Source organism: Nicotiana tomentosiformis, chromosome 8 (assembly GCF_000390325.3).
Source record: "Nicotiana tomentosiformis chromosome 8, ASM39032v3, whole genome shotgun sequence".
Taxonomy (NCBI): Eukaryota; Viridiplantae; Streptophyta; class Magnoliopsida; order Solanales; family Solanaceae; genus Nicotiana; species Nicotiana tomentosiformis.
This window is the reverse complement of record NC_090819.1, coordinates 57202563-57229958: the sequence shown is the minus strand read 5'-3', so window position 1 is coordinate 57229958 and position 27396 is coordinate 57202563. Positions and strand designations below refer to the sequence as shown.

Genomic DNA, 27396 nt, shown 5'->3' with positions numbered 1-27396 from the left:
AAAAGATGATAGATTCAGAATTAGAAGTAGAAAATAGTATTTTTTTCAAAAATAAAAATATTTTTATCATAAATTTATATTTTTCAAATTACTTCTTATTACTGTAATATTTTATTTTTCTTTTTTATCTAAATTCTTTTTTTTCTATTTCGCTTTGTTATAGTGGGCGTTTGGACATAAGAATTGTAAAATTCAAAAACAAAAGTGAAAAAAAAATTTAAGTAAAAATGGTATTTGAAAATTAGAATGGTGTTTGGACATGAATATAATTTTGGGTTGTTTTTGAAGTTTTATAAGTGATCTGAGTGAAAATTTTGAAAAACAGCCTTTTAAAGTTTTTTAAATTTTCGAAAAATTCCAAAATGCATTTTCAAGTGAAAATTAAAAAATTTATGATCAAACGTTGATTTCGGAAAAAACCTAAAAAAAATTTATGTCCAAACGGGCTCATAGTCTCTCTATCACCAGATTTGAGCACTTCCTTTCGAGGTATAATTGTTTTTTCCTTTGCAGTATACCAATTTATTATCTAGTTTGTAGTTTTATTTCTTTTTCTTTTTGGCCGCGCATGCATGTATTATAGTTGATAGAAGGCAATAGTGTCTAGTTTATTATTTTCTCAAGAATATATAGTAATTTTCATATATAGTGTCAAATACAATTTGTTTATCAAATATTATAAAAAGTACTTCTTAAATAATTTGACCAAACATAAACTGCCACTCTCCAAAAGTATTTTATCCAAAAATACTTCTGAAAAAAGCATTTTTCAAAATGATCCGTTTTTGGAACAAGCTCTTAGTCCAATTTTTCATTTAGACACTTTAACTAGAGCCATAAGATACTAGCCTGAATATTTGAGCAAGTTGAGTCTATTACTGCAACAACAACAACAAGCCTAGTAATTTTTTACAAGTGGGGTATGTGAAGGGTAAGATGTACGCAGCCGTAACTCTACCTTAGAAGGGAAGAGAGACTGTTTTCGATAGACTCTCAGCTGGAAAACGGATGAAAAAAGAAAAGGTAATTGCAACAAGTAGGAAACAACAAGTTGAGTCTATTATTACATATTTAATTTTAAATTAATGTAAATTTCAAAGAGAAAAATTAAACGCAATTGAAATAAAGGATTCATATAGGATAGATCATACTAACTAGTTAGAATTAACACTTAGTAGTTGTTTTTTGTATAAGACCTAATGTTTGTCAAGAACTTCATTTTTGTTTGTTAGAGACTTAGTCGTAAATTATTTTCTTTCGGCCTTCAAGTGATAGGAGGATTCACTCTTACATTCTCTCTCGGGTAGGTAAGTCTTACTCTCTCTTATTAGTAAGTATATATGTAATGATATTATTGTCGTGTCGTTCCAGTAATATTTGCTAATTTGTAGTTTAGAGGGGGAAGGGAAATTAAACAAAAAAAAAGTAAATAAAGACTTAAACACAAAATCTATAAAAAGAGTTAGTGCTGAATTTAGAGATCATCTAGTTTTAGATGTAATTAAATTTAAATTTAGAGGTCACAGCCATGTTTAGTATTAAAATGATTATGTATGTGAATAGAGTCGAATAAATATTATTTATATAATTAGTTCGAACTTAACTAAGACCTAATTGGCGATTGAAATACATATACAGGCCCTTAAAGTTGCCAAAAAATTCCATTTAGACACTTGAACTTAGCTTTGTTCCAATTGAACACAATACTATGTTCATAACCATACCTATTAGGCACAACTAGCTGACTACTCGGCCAGGTGTTATATTAAGTGAAACGCGTGATTCTAAGCGCAACTGACGTGGAAAGCTAACCAATTAAAAGACGTCAACTATTTTAATACGCCACATCAGATTTTAAATTAGTCCCCCATTTAAATTAAAATACTCGTTCATTATTTCAGTCATTCTCTCTTCCCGTTAACCCCAATTCAAGAATGGCGATTAGAGGTTCTAAAAATCCCTAAAAAAATTCCATCAGTTACCTTCGATTCTTACTGTATTTCTAATTTATTCTCTTCGATTTATCACTAAAAGCATCTCTTGTTTCGTATGTCATGGGTTGTATGGTTATTTACGGTTGATTTGCAGAAGTTATCAATTACGATTTGAAGATTCGAGTTGGTTTTTTGGGAAGACTGTCAACGACTAATGTTATTGGACTGTCCATGACTCAAGAGGTATTGTTTTGCCCTTTATGTAGCATGCATTGATCAATTTTAGGGTATTCGAAATTCTCTGTAAAGTTAAGATTTTTTTGGAGGGTTTCCTTCGAAATATTCTGTCAGCTTTTGGTGATATATTTTTGGGGTTTTCTTTGAGGGAATCTTATGGATGATTATATTATAACTCGTTTTTACTATGGGGGTGCATTTATCAATGATGGGGCCTATCATATGTCGGGGAAAAGGAACCTGAAGCAGTTTTTCCTATTGATAAAGACCATTTTTCAATGATGGAACTGCTATATTATACTAAAACGTTAGGGTACCCCACTGTTGAAGGATTTTACTATCGAACCTCAAAAAGTGATGAGTTTTTCAAGGTTGAATCTGATTCTCATCTGTTAGACAATGTAAAAGACCTAGTACATTATGATTTTTTGGATTTGTATGTGCTGCATGTGGTTAATGAGCCAGAGGTGGTTGAAACTGTGGGCCAGATAGCTTTACTAACTGGGCCAGAAGTAGGTGAGACAGATAATATTTCTGGTAGTGCTAGGGCAACAAATGATGGTGATATTAATACTCAAATTACTGTTAAGAAAGACCTAGGTGGTGAGAATGAAAACTTAGAAAATATTAATATAGAGGTGGATGAAGGATTAACTCAAGAAAATGAAAGGATTGATGTTGATGTAGTTGATGAGAGTAATCAACATGCTGAGAAAAATGTGGATGGGGCTGAAACAGATCTGGAAAGTAGCTCTGACTCACAAGAAGATGGTATTCCTGAAGAAGATGACTCAGAGGTTGATGAAGAGTTGAGATCTGTTAGGGAAGAAAGAAGGAGCAAACAAAAGGGTAAGGTCCAAAGATAAAAAACTGTTGTAAAGAATGAAATACCTCTAGGAGAAGCTGGAATTGATTAAGGCTTTGAAGACATTGGAAGGAACAAGGTTGCTAGATATACAGGAAGGTTAGGGGGTGATGAGCAGTTTATTGATAGTTCAGAGGCAGATAGTGATGACAGTAAAGATGAGTTAGATCTTGAAGCTGTTAGGGGTGTTGATCTACCTGCTAGAAGAAAGAGTAGTAAGCTAAGTTATGATGATGATTGTATTGTGGCTATATTTGAAGTTGGAAAAGGTTTATTGTTGATTTGAGAAGGAAAACATGTACTTGTAAATTATGGCAGCTTAGAAGCATTCCATGTTAACATATTGTATGTGCATTATATAACTTAAACCAAGAGCCTGAAGATTATGTGGAACATTGGTATAAGAAAGATACATTCTTAAAGGCATACCAATACTTTTTGCAACCAATTCCCACAATGAATATGTGGCCTGAAACCACAAATTTAAAAATTGAGACTCCTGCTCCTAAACTAATGGCAGGCAGATCAAAAAGATGTAGAAGAAAGGCAAAAGATGAACCTAACAAGAAGTATGGAAAGATTTTCAGAAAAGGGGTGAAAATGACTTGTTCCAAGTGTCATCAACAAGGCCACAATAGAAGAGTTTGTAAGGTAACCAACTGCTGATTCTTTTAAAGTTAGCAAACTATTTTTTTTTATGCTAAATCCTTATAATTTTCAATGTTTGAAAGCTGGAATAGGCATGCCTTCACAGCAAAATAGAGATTCTGAGCAACCTGCAAGTTCAAGCCAACCTGCAGCACCTTCTTCTGTTTGTGCAGATAGTTCAAGAGTTAGAAGGGTTGAACCTCCAACATCATTTCAGCCTCTAAGTTCAAGTCAGCCTGCAAGTTCAAGCAAACCTACAACTTGTAGCCAACCTTCTTCTCTTTGTGCAGATAATTCAAGAGTTGGAAAGGTTCAAGCTTCAAAACCTTAAAGCCAATAACCGCCAACATCTATTGGAACAAGCAGGGGAATAGGCAGGGTAGGCAGGGGAAGAGAAATTTCTGGGCAGAAGAGGGGCAGGGGACCAACAGATGCTACTACAGGAGGACAAAAGAGGCCCAATAATGTTGGATTTGGTCTCTATCAGGACCGCAGAACTAAAACTCAAATACTAAATGTAAGTTTATATGCACCATCATATATTAATTATTATAGTTTCACAAAGATATCAATACTGATTTGAAAATTTTTTCCAGCCAGGAATATCATCAGAAAGACTAGTAAATGCTGGTTCAAATGTCATAAATACAACTCCAACAAATATTGACATTGGTTTTAAGCCTCGAGGATTGAGATGGAAGGGTATAGATGCCATTACCACTCGCCAATTGCAGCAGATGAGGGACTCCAACAATAACAAGTAGTTTGCTTAGTTTTAGGCTTTTGTGTGGCAATGTAATTTGTAGCAGCAAACACATATTATTGACTGCTTCTAATGTATTTTAATATATTTTAAGTACATTAATATGGTTGTGTTATGTGGATGATTAATATTATTTTGATGCTAAATTTAGAGTTACTATAATCGAGTTTGAATATGCACTAAATTGTGATCAACTTCTTTTAAATGTTGCATTTCTTTATAGACAGAAATCACACGACAACTATAAAAATCAAGGCAGCAAATTTCTTACATACAAATTCAAACTCGTCCCTTGAACTAATTCAAACAAAATTACATAACCTTGTACTAGGCCAGCGATTGTACTAATTGAAGCAAGTATGCAGCTTTCTTCTAAACAAAATTACACTAGACAATACAATCACCCCTACTAATACAAACCAGCAAAATGAATAATCGACTACTGCCACTAATTTGAACAAACACAACAAGCATCGCGCCATATCCATATCCATAAAATCAGCACCAACAAAGCTGTAAGCAGTATGATGGTCCATTTTTTTCTTGCCCGATTCCTCTCCAAAATCTTGACTTTTTTTAACAAACCACAAATCACCCTATTTTCTTGAGAAGAGAAGTCTTCATCATACCATCTAAAGTAATTACATCCACCCCTTTTCTACAAATACAACCAAGGAACGGAAGATGAGAATTTAAGAAGAATCACCAAAATGTAGATTATAACGAAATTACTATGAATTAAACTTACCTTTCCAATTTTGCAACTGTAAAACCTTCATCCTGGATTACGATCAGTCAATGATATCTTGAAATTTGCTAATTGACCGCAATTACAGTACACAACATCAGTGGGAGATTCCTTCGATGAACTCGACGAGTTCGACATTATAACTGCTTTGACGAAGAAAAGAGGCAAGAATTGTGGACAGCATTCAGAAGAATTGGAAAGAAACGAAGAAGTCTCTCGACCTAATTTGGAAACAATTGGGGTAGAACTAAACGAAAGGGAATGAAATGAGGGTTTATATAAATTCGGGTGGGCCTAAAAAGGTATATATTTAATTTGTTTTTTAAAATATTACCGTTAGAGTCCACGTGTAATAACATTCACGACCTCAAATGTTGTGCGCCCCACGTTATGTGCCAAGTTAGCTAGTTGTGCCTAATAGATATGGTTATGAACATAGTATTGTGTTCAATTGGAACAAAGCTAAGTTCAATGTCTAAATAGGATTTTTGGCAACTTTAAGGATCTGTATATATATATTTGGCCTTTAATTTATTAATAAGTGAAAGTGAATGGTACGACGAAGGGTACTTTAGGTAATACAAATACATCTTATGGGCTTTTTAGTACTTTAGTTCAATCCTTTTATTGCAGACATGTGTTTTATTTGTGAGGTACAACTGGATTTCACTCCACTGATTTTCACGCTACTGATTTTGGTCATTTCATCTTCTTCATCAGCCTATTTATTTTTCATCCTTAGTATTTCTATTCATGCCTTCTTCATTTCTCCATTTTGTTCCATTTCTCTCTCTCCACTTTTCATGCTCCGACTGGATTTACCTGTTGCAAGTGAGTTTTGGTTTTAATTTTTCCGTTGATTTTTGGGTCCTTGTATACGGTCGAAATCAGGAATACCCGACTTCGTTGGCAGGGGAGTTGCCTCTAGGGTAAATTTGAACCCAAAGTATGACTGCAGGGGTATAGATAACCCAATAGTATAACGAGTGATATTCTTAGACCATTTTCGGAAGTAGAGGGGTATATTTGGCCCTTTGCTGTTTATTTTATTGTCAAATTTATCTATTTAATTCGTTATTTATCAATTGGTACTGGTTTAAATCACATATCCTTAAAACCACCACAATATAAGTTTAATTGTTACTCAATTTTTAGGGTAAACGGTCCTTTTTCCTAATTGATTTGTATTTTTCTTTCAAGTGTTGTTGCTTTTGGTGATTGGGTTCTTATAATTTGTATTTTTCTTGTCAGATGCAACTGATCGGTCACCTCTAATTCTACATGTTTTCACACTTTCTTTATCTTTAATTTTCTCCTACTTATCTCTTTCTCTATCTTCTCCATTAGAGTTAATAGTGTTCTGGTGAGTTTTTTGTGTTTGAAATTTTTCTTTGTTTTTCCTTTCTCATTTTTTTATCAATCTTTTCCTGGTATTCTATTTTTTTCTTTTGTATTGTTAATTTATCCTCTGGGTTTTCTGTATACATGCAGCTATGGATACACTCTCCAAACCACACATGCATCCTAATAAGCCAGATAAAATCCAAAAGCGTAAGGACGGAATGAAGAGAATATTTTCGAGTATTGCTACATTTTCCTCAATTCTTTCTTGGTGAGAACTTAAACCATTGATTCTATTTTAGACTATTGATTTAGAATCTTCATTTGCCTATAAAGTTATTTTTGCATTTGTGCTTTATTTTTCTTAATGCAATGTATAAGTGGATTTTTGGTCTACAACTACAAGTATCTAATTTTTCCTTCTTTTAAAAAAAATTCTGGGTAGATTCTGTGTATGCATGTGGTCTTTGTTGTTTGAGCGCTTCTAGCATTAACCATATTGAGTTTCCATCTCAACAGAAAATGTTGATTAAAAGGGAAGAACTTTATTGTGCTTAAGGTGTTCAACAATATGACTAAAACTAAATAACGTTCTACCGTTTCTTTTTTCATAGGTGGATTTATCACAAGTATCTATCCTTTTGTAAGACCAGAACTTTTGAACGCACAAATATAAGATGTTTCGGTAACTGTAGGTATGGTCGTGAAATATACAGCATATCCTTTACTCGGATGTGTTTGCAAATTCATTTGTATCTAAAAAGATGAAGCCTTTTCATGAAAGAAAATGAATATGGATAATTCTTTAATAGTGCCCTGGATTTTGACTGTGCAACGATTAGTTGAACATGTCAGTCTCCCTCAATTCTCATTATTGCTTTGTTAATTTCTCTTTTATAAAGATTGCGCCTTTGCGGTTGAAGAATCCCAAACTTGAAAGGCTTCAACTACTTTTGGGGTGTTATCTATGAAATTTTTCTTATTTACGTTAGACAAACCAATATAACAAAGTTCACTTTTCTACCTACCGCCAAATATGTCTTCTTGTGGCTTCAAATACTCAAAGCTACTCATATACAGAAATTTTCCCAATATATATGAGATATGGGTTGTCTTTGACAGCTGAAAACACAAAGTGCATCAAGATATTGTCCGACGGAGGCCATAAAGGAAAAGAGAAAAGAACACAAATTAATTTTAGCATCATTCTTTGTTTATTACTTGCTAAATATGCCATTGATAGTTGCTGAAAAGAGCAGATTGGAGTATAAATAAAATAATCTTTTTACTGATAATCCATTAAGGCATAAAAACTTTTTAAGTAAAGAATCAAGGATATTAAACATCAAGTTTTCTAAGGCTTAAATAGACGAGTACTCTTTTGTTAAAATTCAGTTCAATTATCTCTCAGGCCTGAGGAACTTTTGGTTGTATCTGACAATGGAAATGTTGTCAGTATATGCCTTCCAGGTAATATAGTAAGTTATTGCACTACTTTATTTGTCAAGTGAATAAAGGATTTCCACATAGGTTCAGGTAGGATCTTTTTTGTTTGAGTTAATAGGAATGGCGATCCATGTGAGCTTAATTGTTAGTTTGACTGTTAGAAGCCAGTGTGCTACAGGATGTGATACCACTGTGATTTCTAAGAAAGTGCCTTGATTCTCTCTGAATTATAATGTTGAATGCCGAAATTGATTTCAAGTTTCTGAATTTGTGTTCTCTTTTGCTTGATCTCGTCAACTGAGGTGAAATCATTTTAAGATTTTTTTCCTCCTCTTTATGAACAATAGCTGTAATTTGTTATATTTTTTTCATAGTAAGGGTAGATAAGTCATCACCAAGTAACTCATTCTTTCTTTAGAATAAAGAAGTCGTCACTGAGTAATTCATTCTCTCGCTCAATCTTTTTAGCTGATATTGGACTTTGATTTCTCCTGGCGTTTCAAGTTATAGTATTTCTTTTGCAATTTTAGTTTATTTCTTGAATTGAAATTTTTGTTAATTTAGGTTGTGTTTTGTTTACCATATTGGAAGGATCTAAGCAGAGGGAAAAGAAAGAAATAATTATCAGTTTTTTCCTATGTGTTGATTATTATTTTACTCTTCTTAGTTGATGCTGATGTCATTTTCTTTTCCTTTTAATTCATTTTGGTCTTAAAATTTCAACTTAGATTTGTTTTCCTTGTGAGGATTCACTCTCACTTATGGTTATGGATGTTTAGAGTACATTTATATCGATACTAAGAAAGAAAAATATTTGATGGTTAAGAAAACTGAAAAAGTATAGTTGAGCTGAATTAGTTTGAGTTTTGTCTGTATCTAACTCATTGAGGTTGTTCTTTGTCATTCCAAAGCATAGTGGATTACTGAAATCTCATCAACTTTGTCAAATGCAGGCCCAAAGTTTTAGTATCCTCCAGAATGATTGATTCCCATAAAGAAACAATGCTGCTTTGTTTAACTTAACTATGTACTTATTTGAATTTTAAATTTGGTAAGACTTATAGATTCTAACCTCAATTTCTGTTTCAGGTTCCTTAAAATAGTACCACAATCGCACGCTTTAAGGAAGAAAGCGAGGAAATAGATGAGGTCATTCTATCTACAAGGTAGTAAATTATTAACTTTTTCTTTGTGATGGGTTGTTTGTAATACGATTTATACAGCAAAGTTGTTATTAAAATGAAAAAAGAAGAACAGATATAACAAATTGAGTTCGATTCATTTGTTTGGCATGGTTGTCCTTTTGAACTAAATTGCAGATTAAAAGTTTGATAAATTTGGAGCTTTTGGTCGAAGTAAATAGCTCCCACTTTTTATCGAGTATGACATTTTGAAATGTATAATTGAGCCCATAAGGTTAAAATGATTTGGATCTCATATGAGATCAGAAGTCTTACTTAATTTATAGTTGTGTCCTGCTTTATTTTTTTATTTGCTTGCTAGGTTCAATGTCTCAATAATGGTTAAGATAATGAATGTCAATTTGTAGCAGAAAAATAATTCCATGCATATTCCAGAGGTTTAAGGTCACCATAAAAGAAGAGAACAGAGAATATTTAATTTTTCTTGGTGTTTGCTAAATGATTGCAACCTATAATGAAATAAAACAGTTTTCATCTAGCTTTTGAGTGAAGGGAAGAGATAAAATATATGTTTTTATACTCATATTGAAAAAACTTATTAAAGGAATATATTATAGTATATGTTTTATTGTTAACATGGTCTTTTGACTTAGTGGCAACACATTGTAAGTTAAACTTAGACTATTTGTAATACCTTAAAACAGAAGGAATGTGCGGGGCAAACTTCATTAACAAAAAAGGAATGTGTGGGGCAAAAAGTTAACAATTATATAAGGTTCTAGCTGCTCTTAGACTAGCAAAAGAGTCTCACTGGCATATTGAATAGTGTTGGGTTCTGATTTAATAATCAATATAAGAATATACTTTCATTCTTTATCATCACTATTTTTATAATCTCATAAACTCAATTGTTTACATATTGTTATAAAAGCAGGTGATGTTCTAACATTCTCTATGTCACCAGAAACTTTAAGCATCTACTCCAAGATTCATTAGATAATCAAGTAGTACATTAATTTTGGATTCCTCTGGACATTCTAGATTTCAAATACACTCTTTTCAAGGATTTAAGTTTACTTGAGTTTCATTTTATTCTCTAAGGATTAAGTTGGTAGTTCTGTATTGCAGGTGGAGACTTGAATTCGTTGATTTTTGTAAGCGTCCTCCTTTCTTATAAGGACTAATGTAAAAATTTAAGTTCATTGAAGTTAGTTACAGGTGGAAGACGGCGAAACTGGGAGATATAGGACTTTTTACAGTTAGAAATATCCTCTCTGGCACTTATCTTCCTTTTGTCTTTTGCAATTTTGCTGCTTCAACCAATCAATGACGGCATGTACCTCCCAAAATGGTGTCTTAAGGATTTGAGAAACATTTCGACGTACTATGGAGCTTTTGTGGAAAAAATGTTAATTTGAATTGGACAACATATTTAAAGTTTGTGAACTGGTAGCAGATGCACTGAAAATGCCTAAATCTGAAATCGTGGACCATACATGAGTGGATCTGCTGTTTATTTACAGATCCACTTGCTTAGGGTATGCCTTTGTAATTATTTATAAGATTTGTGTTTCATCTGTCCTTTTTTCTACAGACAGTACAATATACAAGATTGCAGACTCAACTTTTCTTTTATATTCTGGCTTGTACATTTATATTTTGATAGCAAGACACCATGTAAGCTTTTGTAACCAAAATATGGATTGGTGGTTGAAGCATTTGCATGTTACGTACATCTATAGCAAAGCCTATTAGTCGATTGGCCTCATATAAACTTGGACCAACTTAGCAGTGAGATGGTGTCCAAATAAAGAGATATGTAAACTAACTTCTTTATCCAAGTAAACAAGTATGCAAAAGGTATTGTAAGGCAGCTTTAGTGATTTGAAATTTGGAGACAAAATGTCGGGCATCTCACGGGCACACATCATCTAGTAAATTATAAACAGAGAAGGGTCATAAATACCCTTAACCTATTAGTAATGACTCAAAAATACCCCCATCCACCTGGCCCAAAAATGCCACTAACATTTTTTTTAGTATCAAAAGTGCCCCTTGAACTAAACAGTTGACTGTATGTAGCTTTTTGCAAATCCACGTGGCACTCTTTGATTGGTAACATTAGACAACTTTAGATTTTGTCATTAAAGTGGGTGTCAAGATCTGTATTTTAACACCAAAAACGGTAGCTTTTCAGTTGCTAAAATGCAGTTAGTTAACTTTAAAATAGCAACTTTAGAAATGTTAAAATATATTAGAATTTTAGCCCAATAAATGAAACCAATTTTAACATTATGAAAGAACCAAACATTAACCGAAAACAGTAACACCAACTTGAAAAATCGAACCAATTTTTAGGTAAAGAAAGCATACAACCATATCAATTAATACTTATACCAGAAGAACAAATTTTTTTACACAGCAAAAAATAGAATTGTGATAATAAACTTGAAAGGAAGAAAAGAAAAGAAAAATTTAAGTAACCGGGAGAGAAAAGAAAGAGTTGAAGAACCCTATTAGAATATGTGGGGGTTGGGTCTAATTATGTTTTTCTTAATGTTGACCAATCAAATAGTGCCACGTGGATTTGCAAAAGGCCCCACAGTCAACTGTTAGTTCAAGGGGCACTTTTGATACTAAAGAAAACGTTAATGGCATTTCTGGGCCAAATGATGGATGAGTGGCATTTTTGAGCCATTTCTAATATGTTAAGGACATTTATGACCCTTTTCCGAAATTATAAATAATACTTTTTCTATTTCAATTTATGTGGTGTTAATGGGCATGGAATTGTTTTTAATAAAAAACCCAACTATATATTGAGTATCAAATACGTCCTTTGAATGAATAATAACCAACGTTCCATATATTTTTTTTCATTTTAAACGATTAGTGGTAAAGGTTTCAATAAATCATTTATTAAGGATAAAGAAGGGACGTATTTTTTTAATATTTAAAAAATTACATTCTACCAATAAAAAAATAGAGGAAGATGTCATTCTTTTGAAGAACAGATTAAAAAGAAAAGTGTGTTAAAATATAAATTTTAAAACAAAATTAGTAGTATAAAAGGACTATTACCCAAAAAAAAAAGAGTTAATACTCTAAAACCCGCATAAACTATACAACCTTTGTCAGGTGCCTACTTAAACTATCGCATGTTCCCGAAAACTCTCTAAACTATATCCCCCTTCATAATAAAATCCTCTCGTCGCTTATGTGGCATTATGTGTGTAATAAATAGCCCAGGAGCGCGCGAAGGCTAAGAAAAAGCCATTAAAATGGCGTGTCTAACAGCTAATTAGCCTTCTTTTTAAAAAGAGTTAATACACTCAAACCCGCCTAAACTATACGATCTTTGTCAGTTCCCTACCTAAACTATCAACTGTCCCCAAAACCCCCTGAACTATATCACCCTTCATAATAAAACCCTCTCGTCGCTTATGTGGCATATTGTGTGAAATAAGTCGCCTAAGAGCGCGTGAAGGGTGCTAATAACCATTAAAATGGGCCCACCTAACAGCAACTAACGGCTAATTAGCCCCCCTTTTTAAAAAACTTATATTTTCTCCTCTTTTTCTTTATATTACACCTTTCTTCTCCATTATTTCACCTTTCTTCTCAATTTCTTCACCTTTCTTCTCCATTTCTTCATCTTAATCCATTTGAAATTCTCTCTGTTGATTGAGTTTATTTTTTTATCTTTCTCATTTTATCCATCCTTCATTGTTACCCAAATTTATTTGAAAGAAGAACACCCTTTCAAGTATTTATAGAAGAGTCATGAGGTTTAATGTCTTTTGTGGTTATGGGCAACCTGCTTCTTTGAGAATGTCAACGACAAATGCTAACCCAGGAAGGCATTTTTTGGGATGCAAGTACTATGGGGTAATCATCTTTCAAATCATCATATGTTATGTGATATATTATGGCTAAGATTTTATTTCTTTTATTAATGGTTTGGTTAAATTTTTCAGGCTAAGGATCGCATGGCATGTGGGTTTTTTCAGTGGTATGATTCAGAATTTTCTAGCCAATCAAAGGCGTTAATTCTTGGCTTACAGAAGGATAAAATGGAACTTGAGGCTGAATTGAATAAGAAAAAAAATTTGAAGATGTTGCTTGTTATTAGTTTATGTTTCAATGTGTATTTTTGGTTGTTCAAATGCTAGTAGGTGTTGTGTAACCATGAACTTGGCTGTTGCTTTTGTTTCTCGGACACAAAACTTGTCTCAACCTTTACACCAAATTCATCAATTGTACTGTCATTGCTGCTATTCTTTGTGTTTGTGAGCTTGCTATCAGCAGCTTGATTTTGCATATGTTCAATCTCTATACTAATATTTTCACAGTCTTTAGTCCTTTTGTGGCTTGCTCTGTGACCACCAAGAGCTTGGTAAGAGTGAAAGCTCTTGTTGCAAGTGGTACACTCAAATTTGATCTTTTTCTCAGAATCAAAAGCATGGCGACATGCCTTTACAAAGCTAGAAATAACACATGAAAGTTTGTTGTACAACCACAAGGAAAGCTATAAATAACACCTTGTATTAGAGATCAAAAGGCCAACAATTAATCAGTTTTACATTACAACTTGTATCCCATAAGCATAGAAGTAAAACAAGTTTAATAGTTTACATCATAACTTGCACCGTAAAAATATTATCCAAACTACAATCAAAGTATCAACATACATCAGTTCCTAATTGTAACGGCCTGATCGGTCGTTTTTAGCTCCAGCGCATCGCTCGACGGTTTGAGGCCTTGAGTAGCTTCATTTCATGTTTTATGACTTGTACGCATAGTCGAAATCGAATTTCGAGAAGTTCAGAGTTGATTCGGATGAAAAATTCTAATTTTGGAAGGTTTAAGTTGGGAGAATTGACTAATGTTTGACTTTTGAGTAAACAACCTCGAAATCGGGATTTAAAGGTTCTAATAGGTTCGTATGATAATTTCGGACTTGGGCGTGTGTTCCAGTTGAGTATCGGGTAGTCCGAGAGTATTTCGGCGCTTATTATGGAAAGTTAGCATTTTGAAGGTTTTAGAATTTTATAGGTTTGGTTTGAAGTGGATTTTGATGTTATCGATATCCATTTGAAGTTCCGAGCCTTGGAATAGGTTCGTATCGTTGTCACACCTCTTTTTTCCCACGCAACCCTTATTACGAGGCTGAGTTAGAAGAGTTTTTCCAATTGAAGTAACGTTTTAAAAAGGGATTATTTATTATTTAGAGTCGCCACTTGGAATTGAGTTTTGGTGTTCCAAGTCACCTTTCATTTGAATCCCTTATCAAAAGGAAGGTTTGACTCCTAATTTATGGTCTACGAAAATAGAAGACTGAATAAGGAACTCTGTTGACCGAGGGGAAGGTGTGAGGCACCCCTCGAGTCCCATAGTTCTAGCATGGTCGCTTTTATTGACATATGTCCGGCTTAAATTAATTTTTGACTATTTTTGTATTTTTATTGGTTATGGCTTGTCTATCTATTACCACTTCACTTAATTATTATATTTTATTAATTGTTTGGACCCAGATGTGATACGCACACAAGGTATTTCTTTGAAGTTTGATGTTAAGCCAAGGTACGTAATGTACATATGGTTAAAATATAATTATTTTAAATTTAAAGGTATCAAGACACGGGGAATGCGTACATGATCCTTTTATTATTTAAGCATATCAATCCAAGGTTCGGGTATGAACATATGGGCTAATATTGTATTTAGAATATTTAAATTATTTTGTCTCTTTTAGATTCGAGATATTTAATTGTACATTTTTATTATATTATTTTTTACTTATTGGAACGAGTCTTGAATTAGTTCGTGGATCATTTCGCTCCCTCACAATAATTTTGTTCTTACCACTCTAATTATTTTAGTTCTTGCAGCAGGCTTACCAAACAAGCTATAATATTTGAACAATTAAATATCCTCAACCATTGATCTGTCATAAAGAAAAACAGTGGATAACCAATATGAAGCAATTAAATATGATATGAAATTATTCTTTTACAAAGGCACACGTCAATATAAGCAACTACCAAATTTATATATCAGTATTATGGAAAATATAGAACTTAAAACTTACATTCTTCTAAAAAAAAAAATTAATTGCTATTTATCTAAAATTGAAGCCTAAATACAATCTGTGACTAAAACAAATAAACTTGCACTAAAAAATACAATCAGTTCGTCAAAAATCAAATATAAAATCTTTTGACTCAATATTTTTAATTCGTTAAATCTATTTGACAATAAATATATTACCAATACAAACTAATTTCAAAAACCAATGCCTTAACAGAGACCAAGGTTGAATTTCATATCCAGAAGATGTAAAAATAAATGTATTAAATAACATGACCAAACTTAATAGATTTACCAACGGAATTCTTACAAAATTGCCAGCCTACTTAACTCGATTGATAAAAGTCATTTGACCAATTCACTGCCTTATTAAAATAATTTGACCAATCTAATAAAATTGATTAATACCACCACCCCAAATTGGATTTACTAATTCAAAACAAGACCGAGCTTTACAAACTATATAGACTTAACTAATTAAGAATAACATGCTAACTCTCACTGTATCTTGCCTCCAAATTCATGAATTAGTATAAAAGTATTTCTAATATATTAAATATTGCATACAAAGAGGAATAACAAACTGTAGCCACTTTTCTCTATCTTACCAGAGAAAAAGAAAAGATGGCAAAAAATAAAAAATAAAAAATTCTAACAAAAAACTTACAAACGAATTAAAGAAAATTTTCAGACTTTAAGAAGACATAGATCTCATATATCATGTTTAAACTATACAGAGGAGATTGAGTGTTACCTTTTTTGTAAGATTTCACAATATAAAAAAATTATTTACAATCTGCTGAATTGAACCCGCGAACTTAAAACCACGAAGGATACTTCGATTTTTGACTCCGAACCTAATAAGTCCGCCAAATAGTTTAACTCCAAGTAATTTTCACTCTAAAAGAACAATACTAGTTTTTTCTTAGCTGCTGATTTTTTTCGCTTTCCCATCCCCTCATACTCCTCCCTTTTATGTCTTTATACAAATTAATGGGATTATGCATTCAAAGAAATGAATGTTGGTGAGATTGTGTGTGTATGTGATGTCGTGTGTGTGTGAGTGGCGTGAAAGTTAGGGACTGTGGGATGAGAGACGTGAGGCTTGTGAGATTTTTGGGAGGTTAAAGATTTGAGATTAGGATTAAATTAGGATCTTTTCTTCATTTTTTTTTGTTCAAAGAAAAAAAAAGAAAATATAAATATAAGAACATTAATTACCTATTTTTAGACTAATACAAACATATACTTGGACTATGATTTAAATAACACTAAAAATAGATTAAAAGTTACTAGTTTACTTATTAAGATCCTAATTTTAGAAAAAAAACATATTTTTTGATAATTTTCTTCTATTTAAAAATAGGAACAAAACATATACTTTAAGAACGTGCAATATTTTTTGTAATTTTTAATTTTTCTCAAATAAAACCTATAAAAGTAAGCTAAAAGTTTAAAATATCAAGATTAGATCTAAAAAAAATATTTACACTAAAATAGTATAGAATTCAGGTGTGGTAAAAAATTAGTTGTTCACAGCATGCCCCTCTTTGCTTGGAAACATGAAGAGTTTTCAGGCAAAGAAAATAAACAAGGTGACTGATTTTTGACCTCACTATTATTTGAGAAGGAAAAAAAGATAAAAGAAAAAGATGAGACCGAGCCTTGGTTTTAGGCATCCTACATATCCCAAGTTATAAGGGAATCAGGTCATGTGTAGTTCAAGTGAAAAATGACTGATAGAGTATGCTTAGATGGAGAGTCGAGCGAAGTTCCGTCGAGGTTCCGATCCGCGATTCCTACTATTACATCAAAATGAAAAGAAAATTACATACTCTTGAAATCTAAGAGTTACAAAATTTCTATCTAAATGCCATCTGGAGTCTTGTCTTAATTCTTGACTTGCTTCCCCCATTGACTTTAGACTGAAACTTGATGCTCTTGATGTAACAAACTATGAAATATTCTCCCGGGCTTGATTCTTGATCAGATGATGAGAAGATGGATCTTGAAACCCTATGTATCCGCATGCATTACGTCAGAGCTGGTCACGGCTGGTATTGGGATCAAACGTTTCACTTTATCTAGCAAGAGTTGGAATCTTATTTTTGCATATCCGATCCGTGCTTTGCAGAAAAACCTACAAGCCATCAGAAACATACAAAACGAACAAAAATTTTCTGCCCCAGTTTGCACTAGAAAATTTTTGTGAGTTATTGAAAATAAAATAAACTATCTTTCTATTGCAAAATAAATAATTGAAAAAGAAATGAGATTTTATTTTATTTTATATTTTATAATAGGGATTGTCGTACCCTATATTAACAAGAAGGAAGGCAACCAGGGGATATAGTACCCTGTGTTGACAATAAGATGAGGCACGTGGTAGTGTAGGATGCTACTAGGGAATGTCATACCTTATGTTTGCAACAAGAAATGCAATCAGGGGATGTAGTACTCTGTGTTGGCAATAAGATGAGGCTCGAGGCACAATGGGGTGCTACTAGGGAATGTTGTACCCTATGTTTGCAACAAGAAATGCAACCAGGGGATGTAGTACCTTGTGTTGGCAATAAGGTGAGGCTCTTGGCACTCTGGAGTGCTACTAGGGAATGTCGTACCCTATGTTTGCAACAAGAAATACAACCAGGGGATGTAGTACCCTATGTTGGCAATAAGGTGAGGCTCTTGGCACACTGGGGTGCTACTAGGGAATGTCGTACCCTATGTTTGCAACAAGAAATGCAATCAGGGGATGCAGTACTCTATGTTGGCAATAAGGTGAGGCTCTTGGCACTCTAGGATGCTACTAGGGAATGTCGTACCCTATGTTTGCAACAAGAAATGCAACCAGGGGATGTAGTACCCTATGTTGGCAATAAGGTGAGGCTCTTGGCACTCTAGGGTGCTACTAGGGAATATCGTACCCTATGTTTGCAACAAGAAATACAACCAGGGGATGTAGTACCCTGTGTTGGCAATAAGGTGAGGCTCTTGGCACTCTGTGATGCTACTAGGGAATGTCGTACCCTATGTTTGGCAGAAAGGAATGCAGCCAGGGAATGTAGTACCCTGTGTTGGTAATAAGATGAGGCGTGTGGTACTCTAGGATGCTACTAGGGAATGTTGTACCCTATTTTGGCAGAAAGTAATGCAACCATGGGATGTAGTACCCTGTGTTGAAGATAGGGTATTGGTTCCCTAAAATGAAACTAAAAATAAAATGATTACATGTATATTGGAAGAAAATCAAGGATTTGAGAACTTCACTTGGTGGTGTTCGTCTTTTCACGAACTATTTCCTACAAGTGTTCTGTTCCTGTTCTGAACAAAGAAAGAATCGTTAGTTTTAAAATACAGGTCAGTTTGTGGACTTGATTATTTCGATCTCTTGATCTCGGCTCATCTTCTTATCAACTGCAACTAATTATTTCCTGAATACCAACTCCATTTCTGACTCCGGAGAACCTTTGGCATTTCCAAACTTTTCCATGACGGTTGGTTGTGTGGGACTTAAACCTTTTTCAATTTTATTTTGCCTTTGTGGGAATTTTGCTTTTGGCTTCTTTCAAAGTTTTCCATTTCAAAGCATCGGCCAATCATGGCCAGTCGGGGTCGACTTGATGCCCTTGCCGAGGCTGGGTGCCTTTTGAATATATCAGCTCGTTTCAAACGAGAACCCTGTAAATCGGTCTTGCCGTCTTTTCTTTGCCTTATTTGTTAAACAAAGTTAGACCTAAAGGGATTAAAAGAAATATAAAACAATGGAATAGAAAATGAGTTTAAAACAAAAGGTGTCCCTTTCGGAGAACAGAAAGACGGACTTATCTGGGAGTACATACGAACTTCAATGAACATGACATACCTTTTGGACTGGATGCCTGATCTGTGTAAACTGTCCGACTCTTAGAAACACATCACAACTTTTGACTTGAAACCGAAAAATCTCGCTCAGGACTGTGTTGCTGTGTTGATGCCATGGCTGCGTGGTTCCTCTTTTCGATCAACAATGCCCTTTGAGGGTTTTCACTAGCTGATCTCTCTTATTTGTCTTCTCGCCATCGCCTTATAGTGCCCTTTGCGAGTTTTCACTAGCAAGACTCTCTCATTTTATTTTCTCTATTTACCATCGCCCTACAGTGCCCATGAGGGTTTTCACCAATAGGACTCTCTTATTTATTTCTCTATTTTGGTTGCATCCGATCCTAGTAATCGTATCCTCCAACTCTTGAACATTCTTGCCAATTGATCGGAATGACTTGAAAGGATTTGGGTAAAAAGAATTTGGATTGAGTTACAACTTTGGAATCTTTTGGGCGAAATCATCGCCGAACCATTGTGACATCTGCCCCAGTTTTCACTTTTGGGGGAATGTGGTTTTTTTCCCGGTGTGACCGAACCCTAGATTGAGGCTGTCTACGTATCCTTTCGGAATCAGGTCGAACGTAGTTAAATTAACTTGAACTTATTTTGATATTTTTTTTGTTTTTCTTCTGTTTTGTTTTCTTTTGCTTCTTTTCTTTTTTTTTTTCTTTTTTTTCTTCTTTCTCTCTCTTTTTTTTCTTTTCTTTTTCTTTCTCATTACATACAAGGTTCCAAAGAGGGTGGCCAAGGAAAAAGTATCTGGCTCAAAGGGTTAGCAAAGGGTTAATAGTATTTGGGTAGTGAGAATGAAAGCCTTCGTCATCCCAATCAGAGAGCATTAAAGTTGCGTAAAGGGTCAAACATAGTACATTTTGACCGCGTCTGCATTGACATTTGTATCAGAAATATTTCCTTCGATGTCTCCCAAATACAGTACTCCCTTTTGGCAGCATTCTTGTTACAATGTATGTACCTTCCAATTCGGGACAAATTTTCCTTTAGCTTCCTCGTGCGGAAGAATACGCCTCAGAACGAGTTGCCCTACTTCAAATTTCTTGAGCCGCACTTTCTTGTTGTAGGCACGGGCCATTCTTTGTTGGTACAACTGCCTGTGGCAAACTGCAATCAATCACTTTTCATCAACCAAAGTCATTTTCTTCAATCGGGTCTTGACTCAATCTCCATCCTCGAACTCGGTTTCAACAATGATCTGAAGAGAAGAAATTTTAACTTCTACTGATTCCATGGCTACAGTGCCATAAACCAATCAAGTAAGGGCGATTTTCATTTGGACTTGGTTTAGGCTTATTTTCCCTTCTTTGTTTATTTTCTTACAAGCCTTATCTTCGACACATTCTACTTCTTGATTCATTATTTCAAGGTCTGACATCATTTTAGGATCTAGGCATAAAGTCCGCAAGCATGTCATGTTATTAAAATCTACATTAACAAAACTGAAAAGAGAATAAGAAAGGTGACAAGATTAATAAAAGAAACATTCATGGATGATGAAATATTGATTTCATTTATTTGAATTTTATATGTAAACAAAATAGAAGGACTTACATCAGAAAGTAAGATAGTAAAGTAAAGGAATTCGGATTACACCCTGAAATAACCCGAAATACAGAAAAGATAGCAAGACCGGCTACCGAGATTCCCGTTTGATAGGGAAAGTTTCAGGTTTGGCGTCCATTTTTAGGTTTCTTTTCTATTGCGGTAATAGCTACAATGGCTTTCAGAGCCGGATCAAATTCTTTAATTGCCCTTTTGACAGTCCTCTGTATCATGTCCTACTGCTACAGAGTGGTATTCACATCTAGCATCAGCTTGGTGCGAGGGGACTCAGGATTTGGCCGGTTCAGGGCCACTAGCTGCAGCAGACCTAGCCCGATTAGCTTTTGAAACAAACTTGAATATGATTCACCTATAAGAGTGAACTGATTCCTTCTGAGGAGCTCTCTTGTGCGAGGATTATATTGGGGAACATTTGGTTGGGGGTTATATGGAGCTTGGTAGGGACGGGCATTTTTGGGAGGTGGAGCTCGGTTTTGTGTATAATGTCGTGGCCGCATGTAAGGTTGCGCGTTTATCACCGCATAAAGAGGCAGTGCCACGGCATAAACAACATCTTGATATGGATAATATTGTTGTGGGACCTTAGGAAGCATATATGATTGGTTGAATAACCTGCGGGCCCCCTTCGAGCTCAAAGCCATCATGGCTCCCTCTTCCCTCCTGTTTCTGTTCATCAAACTCCCCGAACCATTCTCAACGGTCTGTGATGTGGCCTTCAAGGCAGCATGACTCAAGATTTGGCCATTTTTAAACAACTTTCGACCATTTCTCCAATTTTGATAGCCTCGGCGAACGAATTACCCATAACGGACATCATGTTCTGGAAGTAGTCCGCCTCTTGGGCCTGTAGGAAGACCGTAACCATTTCTGCTTCATCTATTGGAAGCTTTACCTTGGCGGCTTACTTGCGCCATTTGACAGCATTCACGAAAAGTTTCCACATTTTTCTTTTTCAAATTGGACAAAGAGTTCTCTTTTTGTATTTTTTTACTCTTGCTTTTTTTTTTTTTTTTTGTTGTTGTTTTTCGCTCTTTGTTTTTCTTTGTTATTTTAGTCACTCCTTTTTTTTACTCAGTTTATTTGATAGCAATGATCGAATCTGATGGGGATTGCCTACGTATCATGATGCCGTATGAATTAGATCTTGCGTAGTTCGAAAATACCGGGAACAAAGTACATAAGCTAGCTCTGTTTTTTTCTTTGGGAATTTTTAAAAAGAAAACTTCTTAAAAGAGAAAGAAAATATTTTTTTTTGGATTTTGATTGATTTTTCTTTGAATTTTGGGAAGAAAGACTTCTAAAGAAGAAAAAAAAATTTGAATTTTGATTTGCAAATTTATTTTATTTTTTTTCGAATGATAGACTTCGGGAAAAAAAAATTTGGATTTAATGATTTTTTTTTTGAATTTTCTAAGGAAAGAATTCTAAGAAGGAATTAAGGAAAGAAAAATATTTTTCGATTTTTTTTGAAAATTGAGGGCCGGAACCGATGATGTTTGCCTACGTATCTCACATCCGGTGAGAATCAGACTCGCGTAGTTCGGTTAAAATAACTAAAAAACTATTTTAAAAATTGTGATTTTACACATTAGAACCCTTCAAAATTTTATTAAAAACAAAATAGGTACTTTATGAAATTTTGAGGAAATTTGCTCTTTCTCTCTCCCTTGTTAAATTAATCTATCCTAAACCCTGTCAACATTTTAGTAAAGCCTATCAAATAATGTTACATCTAGCACATAAAAATGAACATGTTGGTCTAAAAAATTGGTACCTGTCCTAGACGGGCCCGGCCCTTGTGCCGAGTCCCGCTAAGTCCAATGCACATGATGCAAATAAAGCGTAACCTATTAGGGATATTCATTGTTTGTGGCTTGTTCTTCTAAGTTTTCAAATCCTAAAGGAGATGGTATCTAGACCTGGCTTACCCGGGTGGACAACCCAAGCCGAGGAGCATCAAGCGTCACCAGTAGTAGAACAACACTGGCTAGCTAACGGCTCTCCCGCCTAAACATGTCTGACTAAATCCTTCACCAGAAGCTGGTAGGCTAACTGGCTTTATCTCAAGACAGAATTTTTGTGATGCTGGTAGGAAAACACAACATAGACTACCTATCTGAAGAAGATTCAGAGGGGTGCGAGAGAGAATACAATTTATATCACAGTTCAAATAAATATTAAAGCGGTAAATAAACAACAAATAGCACATCAAGCTCCGAAACACAATAATATCCAAAACATGATAAAACCCAAACAAGAATCAATGTATAAAGCTCGAATTCTTATTAATTTTTCCCAGCAGAGTCGCCAGAGCTGTCACACCTCTTTTTTCTCACGCAACCCTTATTACGAGGCTGAGTTAGAAGAGTTTTTTCAATTGAAGTGACGTTTTGAAAAGGGATTATTTATTATTTAGAGTCGCCACTTGGAATTGAGTTTTGGTGTTCCAAGTCCCCTTTCATTTGAATCCCTTATCACAAGGAAGGTTTGACTCCTAATTTATGATCTACGAAAATAGAAGACTGAATAAGGAATTCTGTTGACCGAGGGGAAGGTGTGAGGCACCCCTCGAGTCCCGTAGTTCTAGCACAGTCGCTTTTATTGGCATATGTCCGGCTTAAATCAATTTTTGGCTCTTTTTTGTATTTTTATTGGTTATGGCTTGTCTATCTATTACCACTTCACTTAATTATTATATTTTATTAATTGTTTGGACCCAGATATGATACGCACACAAGGTATTTCTTTGAAGTTAGATGTTAAGCCAAGGTACGTAATGTACACATGGTTAAAACATAATTATTTTAAATTTAAAGGTATCAAGACGCGGGGAATGCGTACATGATCCTTTTATTATTTAAGCATATCAATCCAAGGTTCGGGTATGAACACATGGGCTAATATTGTATTTAGAATATTTAAATTATTTTGTCTCTTTTAGATTCGAGATATTTAATTGTACATTTTTATTATATATTTTTTTTACTTATTGGAACGAGTCTTGAATTAGTTCGTGGATCATTTCGCTCCCTCACAATAATTTTGTTCTTACCACTCTAATTATTTTTGTTCTTGCAGCAGGCTTACCAAACAAGCTATAATATTTGAACAATTAAATATCCTCAACCATTGATCTGTCATAAAGAAAAACAGTGGATAACCAATATGAAGCAATTAAATATGATATGAAATTATTCTTTTACAAAGGCACACGTCAATATAAGAAACTACCAAATTTATATATCAATATTATGGAAAATATAGAACTTAAAACTTACATTCTTCTAAAAAAAATTTAATTGTTATTTATCTAAAATTGAAGCCTAAATACAATCTGTGACTAAAACAAATAAACTTGCACTAAAGAATACAATCAGTTCGTCAAAAATCAAATATAAAATTTTTTGACTCAATATTTTTAATTCGTTAAATCTATTTGACAATAAGTATATTACCAATACAAACTAATTTCAAAAACCAATGCCTTAACAGAGACCAAGGTTGAATTTCATATCCAGAAGATGTAAAAATAAATGTATTAAATAACATGACCAAACTTAATAGATTTACCAACGGAATTCTTACAAAATTGCCAACCTACTAAACTCGATTGACAAAAGTCATTCGACCAATTCACTGCCTTATTAAAATAATTTGACCAATCTAATAAAATTGATTAATACCACCACTCCAAATTGGATTTACTAATTCAAAACAAGACCGAGCTTTACAAACTATATAGACTTAACTAATTAAGAATAACATGCTAATTCTCACTGTATCTTGTCTCCAAATTCATGAATTAGTATAAAAGTATTTCTAATATATTAAATATTGCATACAAAGAGGAATAACAAACTGTAGCCACTTTCTCTATCTTACCAGAGAAAAAGAAAAGATGGCAAAAAATAAAAAATAAAAAATTCTAACAAAAAACTTACAAACGAATTAAAGAAAATTTTCAGACTTTAAGAAGACAGAGATCTCATATATCATGTTTAAACTATACAGAGGAGATTGAGTGTTACCTTTTTTGTAAGATTTCACAATATAAAAAAATTATTTACAATCTGCTGAATTGAACCCGCGAACTTAAAACCACGAAGGATACTTTGATTTTTGACTCCAAACCTAATAAGTCCACCAAACAGTTTAACTCCAAGTAATTTTCACTCTAAAAGAACAATGCTAGTTTTTTCTTAGCTGCTGATTTTTTTCGCTCTCCCATCCCCTCATACTCCTCCCTTTTATGTCTTTATACAAATTAATGGAATTATGCATTCAAAGAAATGAATATTGGTGAGATTGTGTGTGTATGTGATGTCGTGTGTGTGTGAGTGGCGTGAAAGTTAGGGAGTGTGGGATGAGAGACGTGAGGCTTGTGGATTTTTTGGGAGGTTAAAGATTTGAGATTAGGATTAAATTAGGATCTTTTCTCCATTTTTTTTTGTTCAGAGAAAAAAAAAGAAAATTTGAAGATAAGAACATTAATTACCTATTTTTAGACTAATACAAACATATACTTGGACTATGATTTAAATAACATTAAAAATAAATTAAAAGTTACTACTTTACTTATTAAGATCCTAATTTTAAAAAAAACATATTTTTTGATAATTTTCTTCTATTTAAAAATAGGAACAAAACATATACTCTAAGAACGTGCAATATTTTTTGTAATTTTTAATTTTTCTCAAATAAAACCTATAAAAGTAAGCTAAAAGTTTAAAATATCAAGATTAGATCTAAAAGAAATATTTACACTAAAATAGTATAGAATTCAGGTGTGGTAAAAAATTAGTTATTCACAATCGTAATTTGTGATTTGCACGCAAAGTTTGGCGTCATTCCGGAATGTTTAAGTATGAATCGGACGCGTTCGTCGAAGTTTGAATGTTTGAAAGTTTAAAGAAGGTTTTGATCTTCGATTCATGATTTAGATACTTTGGTGTGATTTGAGGCCTCGAGTACATTCATGTTATGATTTCGGACTGGTTTGTGTGATTGGACGGGGTCCCAGGGGCCTCGGGTGTATTTCGGATGTGTTTGGATGGCGTCGTGCTCTTATTTGATGTATCTGCGTCGTTTCTTTGGGCATAAAGGGCACTATATTGAGAAAAAGACCTTTGATTTGTGATTATATTAAATCATTAGATCTGTATCGTAATTACGGAGCCATAGCAATAAGAATCGTCAAATTCTGATGTCGTATGAGAGAGTTATGCCCATTTTCATGTGGGACAAAATTGTTGGTTTCTGGTGCGAAGCTTTGTTCTTCGCGAATGTGAAGAAGGATTTCTGGGTTGACCGGTCAACACAAAAAATTGCTCTTCGTGAATGCGAACGTCTCCCCCGAAGGCGATGAAGAAAAATCAACTGGACAGTGTTTTAAACAGAGAATTTTAGTATTTTGGGCATATCTTGAATTCTAGAGCTCTGATTTAGGTAATTTTTGCAGCGTCGTTCTCGTCTCAACAAGGGGGTAAATATCTGACCTTTATTTTGATGTTTCTCCATTATTATTTCCGTTGGTTACTATTTTTATCCGTGTTTGGATTGTAGAAATTGGGATTTTGAGCCTCAAAGTTGAGAAATGGTAAATCCTTGATTTGAGAGTCGATTCATGGAAGAAATTGGATTATTTTTTCAATATAGACCATATGAGTTATGGGTAATATTTATTTTCAATAAATTTCGGAATTCGGGCACGTGGACCCGAGGGTTGACTTTATTGACTTTTCGAGCGGAGTTGGGAATTGTTACAAATTGATTAATTATGGATATTGGAGTATATTCTTATTGGTTTGCACATTGTTTGACTAGTTTTGGATCGACAGGCATCGGTTTGAGGCGTTAGAGAGGTTTTGGAGCCGGTTATGGAACTTCGGAGCGAGGTAAGTCTCCTGTCTAACCCTGTGAGGAGAAAACTACCCCTAGGTGATGTAATTCATATGTGCTATTTGTTGCGGGGGCTACGTACGCACGAGATAACGAGAGTCCGTACGTAGCTAGATTCATGTTATGTCCGGGTAGACTTAGGTTCCCGCCATGCTATAATTGTACTATTTGAGTTGTCCATTGCCTATTAAATTCCTTTTATTTTATGTTACAACTTGAGACTAGACTTGTGTAGAGTGATATATTTGCTATTTAGAGATTTGACGAGCTTCATAATTAGTCATGGAATAATTGTGCTCCTCTTACGAATTTCTCCCGCGCTATGCATTTTCATCGAAGGATTTTCCTTAAAAATTTATAACTCACACGTTTACTCGTGAGTGGGGTCAAGGACTCATTAAAACTTCTTATTCTAATGGGATCGGGTCGTTTGCCCCGGTAGGATTATGTACCACACTCTTATAGGAGCGGGCCATTCACCTCGGCAGTATAATATATGCATCTATGGTTCGTGTCGTTCGACCCTCGGTAGTGCACACAGTATGATGGGATCGGGCCGTTCACCACAACATTTCTATAAAATACTCTTGTGGATCAGGTGGTTCGCCTCGGCAGCGTCGTGCGTAATAATTGACAAAGAACCAGCGTATCCGTGTGTTTTTCCTGACTTGAGTTGTGATGACCTATCTGGTGAGGCCCATTTTATATATACTCCGGTTGAGGAGGTAACTGCTAGTTGAGAGCTTGAGTTTACCATTCTGACGAGGATTGTACCTTGTGTTTATATTTTTTTATACTCTTCCTCATACTTGTTTACTTCTTATTGTTCATGATTTAGTGGA

General features: G+C 34.1%; 1 protein-coding gene and 2 long non-coding RNA genes across 6 annotated transcripts; all 3 read left to right on the top strand.

Moving 5' to 3' along the window:
* The first annotated feature begins 1927 nt into the window (after positions 1 to 1927).
* On the top strand, positions 1928 to 4549 carry LOC104095944 (uncharacterized). 2 transcript variants are annotated; one of them, XM_070181907.1, is made up of 3 exons: positions 1928 to 3687; positions 3777 to 4201; positions 4281 to 4549. In XM_070181907.1, exon 1 carries the CDS (start codon positions 2450 to 2452, stop codon positions 3035 to 3037), a length of 588 nt encoding a protein of 195 aa, XP_070038008.1. In that variant the 5' UTR covers positions 1928 to 2449; the 3' UTR covers positions 3038 to 3687; positions 3777 to 4201; positions 4281 to 4549. The 2 variants fall into 2 exon arrangements, with proteins under 2 accessions (XP_070038008.1, XP_070038007.1); XM_070181906.1 differs by having other exon boundaries at positions 3768 to 4201.
* Positions 4550 to 5870: 1321 nt separating this feature from the next.
* On the top strand, positions 5871 to 10759 carry LOC104095943 (uncharacterized). Of its 3 annotated transcripts, XR_001969227.3 has the most exons (4): positions 6403 to 6558; positions 6687 to 6807; positions 9072 to 9148; positions 10253 to 10759. It is a non-coding gene; the product is annotated as an uncharacterized lncRNA (long non-coding RNA). The 3 variants fall into 3 exon arrangements; XR_011410352.1 differs by lacking the exon at positions 6403 to 6558 and adding an exon at positions 5871 to 6026 and having other exon boundaries at positions 9072 to 10759; XR_001969226.3 differs by having other exon boundaries at positions 9072 to 10759.
* Positions 10760 to 12599: 1840 nt separating this feature from the next.
* Positions 12600 to 13198, top strand: LOC117276710 (uncharacterized). The gene is made up of 2 exons (XR_004506981.2): positions 12600 to 13012; positions 13102 to 13198. It is a non-coding gene; the product is annotated as an uncharacterized lncRNA (long non-coding RNA).
* The last annotated feature ends 14198 nt before the right edge of the window (positions 13199 to 27396 follow it).

What these genes read in the sequence shown, in the direction of transcription:
- LOC104095944 (XM_070181907.1), top strand. Translation starts at nt 2,450, where the DNA reads ATGATGGAACTGCTATATTATACTAAAACGTTAGGGTACCCCACTGTT.